At 42.2% G+C, this 13,250-nt stretch overlaps 1 protein-coding gene across 2 annotated transcripts in view; it reads left to right on the top strand.

The window, feature by feature from the left end:
* dock11 (dedicator of cytokinesis 11) overlaps nucleotides 1-13,250 on the top strand; it is a 63,699-nt gene that overhangs the window by 12,749 nt on the left and 37,700 nt on the right. For both annotated transcript variants that reach the window (XM_079673099.1, XM_079673100.1), the window contains exons 8-18: nucleotides 2,274-2,457; nucleotides 3,039-3,118; nucleotides 5,183-5,266; nucleotides 5,474-5,614; nucleotides 6,910-7,185; nucleotides 9,226-9,348; nucleotides 9,460-9,542; nucleotides 9,728-9,850; nucleotides 10,119-10,195; nucleotides 10,930-11,114; nucleotides 11,264-11,329. In XM_079673099.1, the coding sequence (XP_079529225.1) occupies nucleotides 2,274-2,457; nucleotides 3,039-3,118; nucleotides 5,183-5,266; nucleotides 5,474-5,614; nucleotides 6,910-7,185; nucleotides 9,226-9,348; nucleotides 9,460-9,542; nucleotides 9,728-9,850; nucleotides 10,119-10,195; nucleotides 10,930-11,114; nucleotides 11,264-11,329 (1,422 nt within the window). The remainder of the gene's footprint in view (nucleotides 1-2,273; nucleotides 2,458-3,038; nucleotides 3,119-5,182; nucleotides 5,267-5,473; nucleotides 5,615-6,909; nucleotides 7,186-9,225; nucleotides 9,349-9,459; nucleotides 9,543-9,727; nucleotides 9,851-10,118; nucleotides 10,196-10,929; nucleotides 11,115-11,263; nucleotides 11,330-13,250) is intronic.

Raw genomic sequence — 13,250 nt, 5'->3', positions numbered from 1 at the left:
TATCCAAAGCGACTTACAATAAGTGCATTCAACCAGGAAGATACAAAGTTGAAGAAAACAGAATCATATAAGTACATCAGGTGTCATAGACTGCTTTGAAACTACAGACTGGGACATGTTTAAGCAGGCAGCCACATACAACCATCACACCAACATACAAGAATACACAGAAACAGTCATTCCTGTGCCAAAGAAGTCCTCTCCATTCTGCTTCAACGACTACCGCCCCGTCGCACTGACTTCTACCTTCATGAAGTGCTTTGAAAGGCTGGTCATGAAGCAGATCAAATCCAACCTCCCCCCATCGTTGGACCCGTTTTAGTTTGCCTACCGAGCTAAACGGTCCACAGAGGATGCAATCTCCTCCGCTCTTCACCCAGCCCTCACACACCTGGACACTAAGGATTCATACGTTAGAATGCTATTCATAGACTTCAGCTCAGCACTCAACGCCATCATCCCCAAGCAGCTTGTGCGAAAACGTACAGACCTGGGCCTCAGCCCCTCTCCGCAACTGGTTGCTGGACTTCCTCAGAGAGAGACCACAAGCTGTACGGGTCAACAACAACACCTCAAACACCCTCATACGGAGTTCGGGGGCCCCCCAAGGATGTGTGCTCAGCCCAGCACAACAGAGGTGGAGAGGCACAACGTGTCTATGTACACGGACTCCCTTAGGATAGGTTGAGGGAAAGGGGTAGCAAGTAAGAACTAAGGAACAGAGGTGGAGAGGCACAACTTGTCTACCAACCCCCCCTCCCCCTGACCATCAACGGCGCTGCTGTGAGGCAGGTGAGCAGCAACAAATTCCTGGGTGTGGAACCACTGCACTAGCGAAGAAGGCCCAGCAGCGCCTGTACTTCATCCGGAAGCTCAAGCGAGCCGGAGCATCACCCCCCATCATGCTGTCTTTCTACCAAGGCGCCACTGAGAGCATCCTCAGCAGCTGCATCACGCTGTGGTTTGGAAGCTGCACCGCCTCCAACCGCAAGAGCCTGCAGCGCATTGTGAACTCTTCCCAGAGGATCATCGGTGCCTCACTCCCATCACTACAGGACATTTATAACACCCACAAAGCACTCAGCATTGTGGGTGACTCCACCCACCCCTCCAACAGCCTCTCCAGCCTCCTGCCTTCAGGGAGAAGGTTCCGCAGCCTCCGCTCGAGCTCCACCAGGCTGAGGAACAGCTTCTTCCACCAGGCGGTCAGGATGCTGAACTCTCTCCCCCCCCCCCCCCCCCCTCCCTCCCTCCCTCCCCCCCTCCCTCCCTCCCTCCCTCCCTCCTCTCTCTCTCCCTCCTCTCTCGCCTCTCTCCCTCCCTCCCTCCCTCCCTCCTCTCTCCCCTCCCTCCCTCCCTCCCTCCCTCCCTCCCTCCCTCCCTCCTCTCTCCTCTCTCCTTCCCTCCCCCCTATGACATCTCTCCCCTGACCTCTCCACCCTGGCTCCCACCTTTCCCCCCTGCCCCAAATGGACCTGGACTTTAACCCCCCCCCCACAAACACACACAACCTTCCCTCATCCAGCACTAGTAACTTTTCTACCCATCTCCGCTGCTACTGCACTGAAACTGTACTTTGCACATAAGTTTCTCATTTGCACTAAAGAATACTTGCATTCATGTAAATTCATGTTCTGTGGATTGTATTTTTTTAAATATATCATCAACTAGTACTTATTACTACTTTTACTTAGTTTTATAGCCCGTTTATCTAGGCCCTTTTTGTATCTGTTTTATGTATATATGTCACACTGTGGGACTGCGAGAAACGGTATTTCAAATGTCTATAACACATGTAGAAATGTTGACAATAAAGCTGACTTTGACATTGATATATGATGATAATTTAAGGAAAATTCCTTAATTTGGCTACAGGTTCAGATCCTAAGTAGCTAGTTTTGAGAGCTTTCTCTCTGTGTTTTTTTTCATAAAAGTGACCTGTTTCTCAGTTTGTTTACGCAGACAAACAAAATAGTCTCTGTTCTTGTTTTAAGGTGACAGTGTTTCTTTTAGAGATGTCATTTAAACTTGCTTGTAACCATGGTACAAACCAATAAGTACAACAAAACAATTCAGTTAAATTGGACAGTCTCCCCCTGGATGTAATTACTTTATTAAATGATATTAACCTCCAGGGGACATTCCATATTCCAAACCATACCTATCTTTTTGTTAGGACAATATGGGATGATCTTTTATCTATTGTGAGTGTTTTTTTGTTGTGGAACTTCAAATGTAAAGCATATAAAATCCAGTCATTCTTCCCCCCTCAGAGCCCTAAGATGCGCCGCAATGGCTTCGAATTGAAGATGCAAGACCGCTACAGCCACTTCCTGGCGGCGGACAGCGAAGCAGAGATGGAGGACTGGGTGATCACGTTGAAACAGGCTCTGCAGAACGCCACTGATCCCAGCCAGGACAGGAGGAACGGGGCAGAGACACTGGACTGTGCCCTGGGTGAGTAATACTCTACCTACCAAGACACTTTGGATAAACACATGTCTAGATCTACTTCTGTCAACCTATTATTTACAGCATCATTTCGATGTTGCTGTAAAGTAATGGTCCATTTAGCCATGATGACAATAATAACATGTTGGGACATAACCTGAGCCTGTTTGAGGGTTGGAAGTTATGTGGAAGAATGCCAACAGTCTAATGCAGTTTGACTTTGTGTGCAAGCATCTATTGGCCCGTCTTCTTTAATAGCATACTCTCTGCAGAATGTTCTAGGCCTAGGGAAACCAAATAGCTTGGTCAGAGCTGCTGATGAGGGACTGGGTGAAAGACGGGAGGCACTTAGGGTTCACTCAGTTCATCACCCGTCACCTGGGAGCCAGCAGAATAGGGAAGAGCCTCTTTCTGATTTGCCCAGTAGACTGTAAGGTTTTATTCGGTCTAGATTTTAAACTTGCACCCAGCCCAGGGGAAGCCATTCGAGAAACATTGAGCAACAGAGCTTTACTGGACCTGATTTGCATCAGTGATGTGTTATCAGGCTGTGTGATTCATGTGTGATCATTGTCCCGTTCAATCAGATGACGACATACCCAGCCAAGGTAAAGGGGAGAGCCTGCTGGAGAGCCTGGGGAAGGGCTTACATCCGGAACTAATGAAGGTACGAAGGATGAATGGATGGATGGTTGAATAATGAATTTAGACAAGAGGAGATACTGACCTATATTTGACCACAGCAAGAATACATCATAGCGATTTGACCTCGCAAAGTAAAGTTCCTTGATAAAAAAAAAAGCACTATTTTTTCTACTTGTTACTTTATTCTCACTGAATGTTTAAGATTCTTAAGATGAAGAGTATTTTCTAGAGATGTCCCGATCCGATCACGTGATCGGGGATCGGAGCCGATCACGTGATTTTCAAAAGATCGGAACCGGGACAAAAAAATCGGGGATCGGATTTTTTATTTTTTTTTAATTATTATTAATATTATTATTTTTATTCAATGTTACAAAACAAAAATGACCATGTTCAAGTCTTAAAGTCATCCTGAGGCCTTAGTTTTGGTTTCAAATTACACAACATCATGTATGTGTTGCTTCTTTGGGGCTTGTTTTCATAGACCTGGTTGCTTATTTCTCTCAAATCTGGCAACAGAGTGGGCAGGGCGCAGTGTCTAATTGTAGCAGTAAGCTAACGAGTACTGAAAGCTTTATTTTGTTTTGATCCAATGCTGCACAACTGAACTGATCCAATGCTGCTGTGAAAAAAAGAAGCTATATCCATGTTGGATAGAATATCCAATTTAAATAAAAAAATAACCTTAAGGGACAACTTGAATGCTTTTTTTTCTCTTAATGCATTGCATAAAGATCGGATCGGGAAAAATCGGTATCGGCAAATTGTCAAAATCAAATGATCGGAATCGGATCGGGAGCAAAAAAAGGTGATCGGGACATCCCTAGTATTTTCTAGTATATTCACCACAATAGTCTTTTATTTTGGGTTTTCTCCAAAAATGTACCCCTCTCCCCTCTCCCCGTTTCTTTTATTTTTTAATAAAAAAATGTACCTGCAATGGATCTAAAATGCTATAATTGATATATAGATATTCAGAAACATTTTACATTTGTATGGCAATTCTATACTTTTTTGTATTTCACATGGTAGTTTTTGATATCCTAAGTGTGCAGCTTTATTTAGCTAATTATTATGTATTTGTAGTATTTCTTGTATTTTGTTGCTGTTCTTGTTAGGCCTGCAGTTATTGCTGATGATAGTAGTGAAAAGAAAGAAGAAACAACATTGCGAGAAGCCACATGTTATCTCGAAAGAGTCTGAGGTTTTGTACCATGCCACATTTGTTATCTCTTGTTTATAAATCTTTACACAATGATAGAGCCACAGAAGAGCAGCTCTGTGTTCTAGTCTGTTTCCTACGCCAGTGTGTATTCTACAGAGACTCTCCTGCTTTAACATGTCTATAAACCCAGAGCTGCACACAGACAACAAAGCCCTCTGTGCCCTGTGCTGCTGCTTCACCGCTGTTTGCTCTGGGCCACTCCAGCACAGCTTTCCCCAAGAACACCTGTCTGCAGGCTGGTCACAGAGAGCAGGAGAGAGAGGGAGGAGGAGGAGGAGAGATGGATTAGTGCTTTTACCGTGACCTGAGGCTTTGATATGTTTGTCTCCATTAGATTCTTATCCTTTTTGCCGGTTGACCGTCTTCTTCTTTGTCTTACTGTGTCTGGATGTGTGTTGGTTTACTATGAGAAACTACATGTCCCTTTAGTACACAATATAGCAATATATACAACTCATAAAACATTTTGAAAAGGCTTTGGAATTCTTTGCCGGTGCATAAAGTTAAAGAAAATACTGAAGATACTAAAACATTTGAATGCCCTATTTGCTTGGAATGAATACGCCTGAAAGCCCAGGACACACACATATATCATTGAAGGTTATTTCAGACAAGGACTTATGTTTGCAATACTATGTATTTCTTATAGAACTGTATTATCACTTCTTGAAGAATTGTGTGATTTTTTTTGTTTTTGTTTGGGTTAATGATGATAATATTGTCTCACTTCATAATGGGGATCCTTATAAAAACATCTGAACAACAAGATATTTAAATTCCAAATGAAATAATGTATATAGGTGTCATTACATTATATTGCACATAATGTACCTGATATTCTTCCACTGTGTGTGTCTGCAGTATGCCAGGGAGACAGACCAGCTGAATAAGATCAACAGGAACGAAGGCAGACAAAAGCTTTTCTCCCTGGATCCAGAGACACAGGTACGCTTCATTTGACACCTTTATGTTTGATTTATTTCACTATTGATTCAGACTATTTGATCTCTCCTTGCACCGTTTCCTTCTCCTTTGTCCTCTTCCTTCTTTCACTGCTTCTCCCCTCTCATATCCCCTGGATCAATCGTTCTCTTCTTGTTGTTTTATCTCCTCCTTTCTTTCCCCCTCTCCTCCCTCCTGTGTGATATCCAGAGGCTGGACTTCTCAGGGATCGAGCCAGATGTGAAGCCGTTCGAGGAGCGTTTCGGCCGTCGTATCGTGGTCAGCTGCCACGACCTGGCCTTCAGTCTGCAGGGCTGCGTCAGTGAGAAGGGGGACGGCGTCCTCACCAATGTAGGTCACCACCTTACCTCCACAGGAAAGACTCCATTAATATCCTGATTAAATGACTCTTATAGTACCTCTACGGCTTCCTATTTTTCCTTAATTACTACTAATGAGAAACTAAAGCTTTTTAAAGTCAAATAGATGACCATAAGACCTTATATACATAGACAAAATTACACAAAAAAAAAAAATATATATCCCAAAAATATATTTTTAAAGGCATATTGCATCCAGACCTAAAAAAACAAATTTACGGTAAAAAATGATCACAACAATAAATAAAAAATATAAAAATCAATTGTGATAGTACATCCGTAGTAATTCTTTTTTCTAATTGCACTTAAGCCTATCTAATCTCAATACACAGTCGTCCTTTTAACCTCGCACATCCCCAACCTTCCTCACCCTCTGCAGGGCTGCCCCAGATAATACACTTTCATAATTCATGCTGCTCTGTCTGAAAGCCATGGAAGTAACCAGGTCAACGGAAAACACAACTACATATCGTTGTCATATTTTCTAAAAAGATCAAAACAGTGATGTTGCTAGCTGGTCTTAATGTAAGCGCTTATTTGAATTTCTCTAGGCGTTAAACTTTGTTCCTCCAGATAACTTCTGCAAGAACTCCGTCTGATGAATGGTGGAGATTTCTTCATTGTGTTTCATGTGCGGATCATGAGACAGCACTTCAGAGTCAGAGTGGATTACTGTAGTCATAAAACATTGAGTTGCCTGCTTGTGCATTAGAGGGGCTGGAGAGTTGAAGTGACACATATTTGTGGTTTGGATACATCACGCTCTCTCAATCCCTCCCCCTCTTCCTCCCTCCTCTCCTTCAACAGTCTCTGGTAGGTCTAAGGATTATTGGATGGTTCTATCCTGGCATAAGTGCACAGTCATTCAGAAATGTGCTACTGTAGAGCCAACATCTGCTTCTAAACAAGGGATAAGATAACACTAATGTTTGGTGTCTATACATGAAGGCAATCTTTTTTACAATATTTATCTGTAAATATTTTGTCTCGAACTGTTGTTAAAATGTTTCTTAAAATGGAAACATCTACAATTGTTATTGTTGCATATTTGATAGTATGGCAGATTACATTTAAAGAGTTAACATTATTCTCAATACCCCAACCAATAGCTTGGGGGTCCTCCACAGAAAAATGAAAAGATGGGGGGAATTCTTAGTTGAGGCATTGCTCTGAATAAAGCTGTGATGGACAGTCACTATATCCAGAAGTATTGTAATCCTGCCTGATGTATTGAAGTGTGAAAAGCCTCTCTCTGCTGGACCCCAGGTGGAGCCGTTCTTCATCAGCCTCGCCCTCTTCGACGTCTCCAAGAGCTGTAAGATCTCAGCCGACTTCCACGTGGACCTGAACCCGCCGTGCGTCAAGGAGATGCTGACCGACGCCTCGGGGCAGCTCTCTCCTTCATCAGACTCAGAGGGGGGAGGGGGAGGAGGAGGAGGAGTCAGGGAGGGAGGAGGCATGGTGAACGGAGACTCTGCCAAAGGGAACGGCCTGCCGCTTCTTCAGAGGGTGTCCGAGGCTCTGCTGCGCTTCCCTACACAGGTAGTGACTTGGCTGTGGTTATACATCTGTTTGATTCAGGAAATGACTCACGGCCAATCAGAAGGGGCAAGGAACCTGAATCATTGCAGTGTCATTCACACAGATGTGAGGTGTGTTCGGAACAATGCTTCATCCTGTCTGGGAAACATATTTTGACATCAACAATTTCTGAACAAAACAAAAAAACACAATCTAATTAACTTTAATTCATCATTCATATTTTGTATACTAATTATAAATATATAGATTTTTTTTTTTTACGACATTTGGAAAAATACTAATTTACCAAAAGTACAATTGGTTTCAAATGTACAGTAATGAGTTAAGTATTAAAAGTAAAACTATTATGAACTTTTAAGGCAAGTGATTTTAACATCTTTAGTGTAGTCTATCTCTAGTCTAAATAAAACCAGAGATCTAGGAAGTGTAAGCTCTTCGATTACAAAGTCACATGGGCTCTGCTTACATAGCCGGCCTTTTAGACAGAAGAAGATGGTATCCTTTCAGATTAGAGTTTTAACCACATGAAGAACTAACTGAAAATGTGTTAGTTCATAACGAGTTTTGCTCTTCCTCTGTTTTGAGAAAGAATAGCTAAAAGTGAAGATATACAAAAATACTAATCTAAAGCAAACAGTGTGAACACATATCCATTTGTATTCCTCTTTGCCCATGCGGAGAAATGAATACATAGACTACTTGAAACACCAGAAAGAACCTCCATATGCTGAAGTTCAGAGGGTTGTATTTGTGTGTTGTATCCTCAGATGCCCTTTCAACACCAAAGTCTTCTGAAACGGAAACACAGTGTTGCTCATTTAGATGGCATTTGTGATTTCAGAACCCCCTTTCAGTGTTGTATCAACGCAGTGTCCGGGATGTAAGCTTGATGTCACTTCTTACCTAGAAACAGCAGAACAAGTATCTCTAATGAAGAATGCAGCAACCAGTAGCAGGCCATGCACAGTTTAAAAGCTGCAGGCATTAAATAATGGAACTGTTCCAAGTCTTATTTCTGCCCTTGATATTACATTCTGCCAACAGACATCTGTGAAAGTCCTACCCCAGCAGAACACACACATACAGACACACACACACTAACGGAACCGTCTCTACCTCTGTGATTAGTGTGTTATTATAGCTCAGCTGACCACGCTTTAATTTAGGTGCGTTGGGTGTGGTCCAAGGACTAAGCCTCCACTCTCCACTGCATCAGCAGCTCTGAGGAGGCCACAGCTTCTTTTCCAGTTCATTACACCATTCACAGATCTATTACGTTGATCACAGTGAATATGTGAATGAGCTCCTCAAGCCAACAACGAGTAGTATTTGTTTGCAAAAAGCTGTAACACTTTCTGCGAGCCATTCTGGGCAGTATGACAATTAGATGAATGAATGAGGGCGGATGGGAGTGGTTGCACAGGGTCTGTCTATCTATCTGTCTACTCTCTTCTATATTATTACTGTTTGTGGCGTCTGCGTGTATTTCAATTTGAAGCTAAACTAGCCACTTAGAAGGTGCTCCCTCGGTAGTGTCAATTCTTATGCTGCCTGAAAATGAATTACAAAATGACTTCCTGCTACTTCTGTCTAGAATTTGTTTCCATTCTAGGGAAACCCAAGAGGAGGTTAAATATACATTTCAAACTAATATGAGCTCATAACTTAATAGGAGCAGCGTGTTTTGTCCGAAAGTCAATTCTGTCCCCTGGAGATTGTTTATGTGAGCTGACACTGACGAGCTATAAGTCAGTCCCCTCGCACCAGAGCAAAAATAGAAGTGAGCACCATGTGGTTTTCCTGTATGAGCTCGGCTGACAGCAGCCACTTCCCCCTGCACTTGCCTTGTAGAGAAGCAGCGGAAAGATTTAATAATGAAAAGACATTTGAATTGCTGATGAATGCTTTTTTAATCAAAGAACCCAGCAGTGCTTTCTAGTCTTAGGAAAAAGATATCACAGTCTGCTAATGCACATCCAACCACATATCAATATTATCAAGTCCCTACTCTAATGATCCATGTACCCCTCTCTCCTCTAGGGTATCTTTTCAGTGACCAACCCTCATGCAGATATCTTCCTGGTGGCCCGTGTGGAGAAGGTGCTGCAGAACGGCATCACACACTGCGCCGAGCCGTATATCAAGACCTCTGACATCAGCAAGGTCCACAGTACTCCCTTATCACCATTCAAAGACAAGCAAATAGCAGTGAGCTGATGAGTTTAGCAGTCGGTCTTCTGTTTTTGAATTATGCCTTTCTGTTTGTCTCTGCAGACTGCTCAGAAGGTGCTCAAAGCTGCCAAGCAGACATGCCAACGCCTGGGTCAGTACAGGATGCCTTTCGCCTGGGCTGCCAAGTAAGACAGGAAGAATACACAAGTCAAAATATGACCCAGAAATCAATCTCTTTGGATCCTTTTTTAGAACGACCCAATTCAAATGCATAACATCTGGCATCATAATAAGTAAACGTGGGTTTTTAAAAGCCGAAAATCTACTTTTTTATTCTGCTTATGCCACACCTCCTCTCATGTGTTTTCAGGCAGGTGTTTAAAGACGCCCAGGGCAGCTTGGACATGGACGGGAAGTTTTCTCCTCTCTACCGCCAGGACAGCAGCAAAGTCTCCAATGATGACATCATCAAGCTGCTGGCTGACATCAGGAAGTGAGTCATCACATCTTCTGCTATTTTCGACAGTGCTTAGAAACTAGAGCACAAAAACACCCATGCCCTTGCACATACATTTTTTAAAAGGCATTGCATAAAAGCCGGTTTACAAAAGCCTACATTCAAATTCAGAAGCATTGTTTTATTTATTATTCAAGCGTCTTTGAGCACCTGTAAAAGCGCTAACAAATTAAATCTATTATTATTATTATTATTATTATTATTTAATCTTGTTCTTATTTTAAATCTTTATTTTCCTCAACAGACCTGAGAAGAGCAAGCTTCAGACCATCCCTGGACAGATGAATGTCACCATCGAGTGTGTCCCACCTGACTTCTCAAGTATATTGTCGTTCCTAAACACATATCCTAATATTTGTCTATCTGTTACAGTGAAGCAGAGTGCCGTACTATTACAACTGGCAATAAACAGCTTTGAAGCCTCCTGTAGTTAGCTGCTCACTATCTCTGGGGAATGCCATAAAGAAAAGTAAAATAAGCTTCAAATTCTTGATCACGAGGATAGTTATCAAACAATAGTAACCGTATTCCTGTTCCTAAAATGCAAACAAGACAATAGAGAAACAGAATAAAAAAATACGTGAGCAGGTTGAGGTGAAAATAAAATAAACAATGAAGTTATGGATTTAAGAAATAAGCTCATGGTGAAAATTCTGGTGAAATAAATAACCAAATATATAAATACATTAGATACAAATAAAGGAGGTGATCTTGAATAAAAGGCAACAAAATGCCAGAAATGCTAGAAGAAGGAAATATAATAAAACTAAAATGGTGATACTAAAACAAGCACACTTTAGATGTGATATGACAATAAAGGGAAATAGCCCACCATACATTTGAATAATGAGAGGAAACATGCAATAGATCATCAGGCCATCTTGTAAAAGTGAGTTTTAAACGGCTGCAGATGGAGAAAAAGCTGTTCCAAAGCCAGGAGGAGTTCTTAGCTTGGAAGTATCCAGAATAATCTTAAGTTAACTCTTGGGATGGCACGAAAAACAGGAACACAGCGGCGACGGTTTTCCCCTTACTCGTGCACTCTGTCCTTGCAGATACGGTGACTTCCTCTTATGTTCCCGTCAAGCCCTTCGAGGACGGCTGTGAGCGGGTTTCAGTGGAGGTGGAGGAGTTTCTGCCCGCGGAGGCCAAGTACAACTACCCCTACACATCCTACAAGAACCAGCTGTACGTCTGCCCCCTGCAGCTCAAATACGACAACCAGAAGTCCTTCACCAAGGTGTGACTCTCAGAATTGATCTGATTTCTGTGTGGTTGCCGGCTGCTACACAAAATGAAGCATATATCTCCAAATTGATTCGGTGTGTAGACAATGATTCGCTCTACTTTGTGCATTACCTGACTGATGTCATGTTTCCTCCACACCAGGCTAGAAACATTGCAGTCTGCATCCAGTTCAGAGATTCAGATGAAGAAGGGGCTACCTCTTTAAAGGTGGGTTTAATGAACTGCATACTATATTGTCCTATGTTCTGCCTATGTAAGTTATACACACATTAACGTTGTGATGTAGGAGTGTATTCACAGGCCATTTTGATCTGAAATGTTGCGATTACAGTTCGATACAAAGTTCTAATATGAACCTACTATCAAACATTTATAAATGTAACTGTTCACATGATGTTTAGGTCAATTACTACACAGGATTTGAAGCAGTGTTTTCAAATGATTACATTACTCTTTTTCATGTAGATTAAAATGTATTTAGGACATTTTCCATGTAGAGACATTGAGAGCTTTTATAACTTCACACACTTAAATCAAACGGATTACACAATGTATGTAATTCATGCAGCTCAAGTTCTTCTTATCTTAAATAGTGAATTATGGACAAGAAGTCTAAAAACGGACTTGAACAGGGTCACCCAGAGAGAGGAGTGTGATCATATTTTGATCTGTTATTCAAACAGCATGCTTACAGGAAAATAGCAGAAGATAGAATAAAAAGATAAACAAGCACAACCTTTATTTCCAGCAGACTAGCAGGAGTCTGTTGCAAAGGTCTCCAAACAATGACTGTCATTTCAATGTTGGGAATGTCCTTTGAGAGATGTGATCGATAACAGAGGCCTCAGACATGATTCTTTCTATTGCTGTCACAAAGTGGGTCTCAGAGAGCAGCAGAGGGGCCAGAGGAGGAGAAAGGGAAACCGCTTATTAGAGCTGGCAGGAGAAGATAATGAATGGTCACTCTTTTTTTTTCTCTCTCTCTCCTCATCCTCGCTGCTCCCCTCCGGCCACACATCATTTAAAAATATATATATATAAATATTTGCAGCTGGAAAGAGTCTTCAAAGCACCGTGGATTGTTTTTCTTTTCCCTTTTCCGGAGAGAGGGAGGAAAACAGGGTTTCTTTGAATTCAACCAACAAAACATTTGCCCTTGATGCAATTGATAGAATCTCAGCCTCCAGTATACTGCATCAGATAAAGTGAGTCTGATCTCAAACAATGCTGGAAGTGCATGGAGGAAGAACTTTTGTTTTACAGACAAAGAGCAGGAGCAAGCAGCGGAAGCTAGGGGAAGCTCTGGGACACAAATATGTCTTTTTCAGAGTACAATCCTACAATCATGATCTCAGGTTTCATTTATTTGTTGGTTTACCTGAGATTTGACTTAATATCCCTGAAAAGAATGACGAGCTCTACCAGTGCAGCCAGTGCAACATGTTTGTTTTTAAGGCATGTCTGGTTCAGTATGTGCATGACTGGGACATCAGATAAGAGCCTGGTTAATCACAATTCCCATCAGTCCCCTTGCTGCGTCTGTAAGGGCCCTGGATGTTTTGCTTCACAAACCAATGCACCCTGTGACCGCAACAACGGACCTTTCTGAAATCTGTGTAATACCCCCTCCTTCCCTCCTTCCTCCTCACACTCCAGCTTCTTCCCCACTGTCCCCCCTCTTTGAGCCTCTCCCCTCCTCCAGCAGAGGCTCCATTTTTCTGATCCAATCAGTCTCAATTTGCATCCAGAAAATGTCCTTCCTCTTGGCAGCTCTGCTCATTGTTCTTCATTACAGATGACTGCATCTGTTAGCCTCCTCATTACAGCATCAAAGCAGCCATCAGGACGGCTCTGAAGATTTGTATCCCTTTTTGTTGCCCCTGATTGGAAATATTCTCACCTGGTCAAGCATGACTTTCCTCCACAGATATACACAGTCCTGATTGAGGGTGCATTTGGAAAGAAACATGAACACGTTTGTCACCCCACGTAGAGTCAAGGAAACGTACATTTCTGTGTTTTTTGCTTTTCTTTCATTATTATTATTCAACAAAGGATGGAATCCTCTGTTTAAAAATGTAAGGCACAAAACTGCATAACGTTCTTCTTGATAAGGCCGAGGTTGAGT

This window comes from Notothenia rossii, assembly GCF_949606895.1.
Source record: "Notothenia rossii genome assembly, chromosome: 3".
Lineage (NCBI taxonomy): Eukaryota > Metazoa > Chordata > Actinopteri > Perciformes > Nototheniidae > Notothenia > Notothenia rossii.
This window is presented reverse-complemented; position numbering and strand designations above follow the sequence as displayed.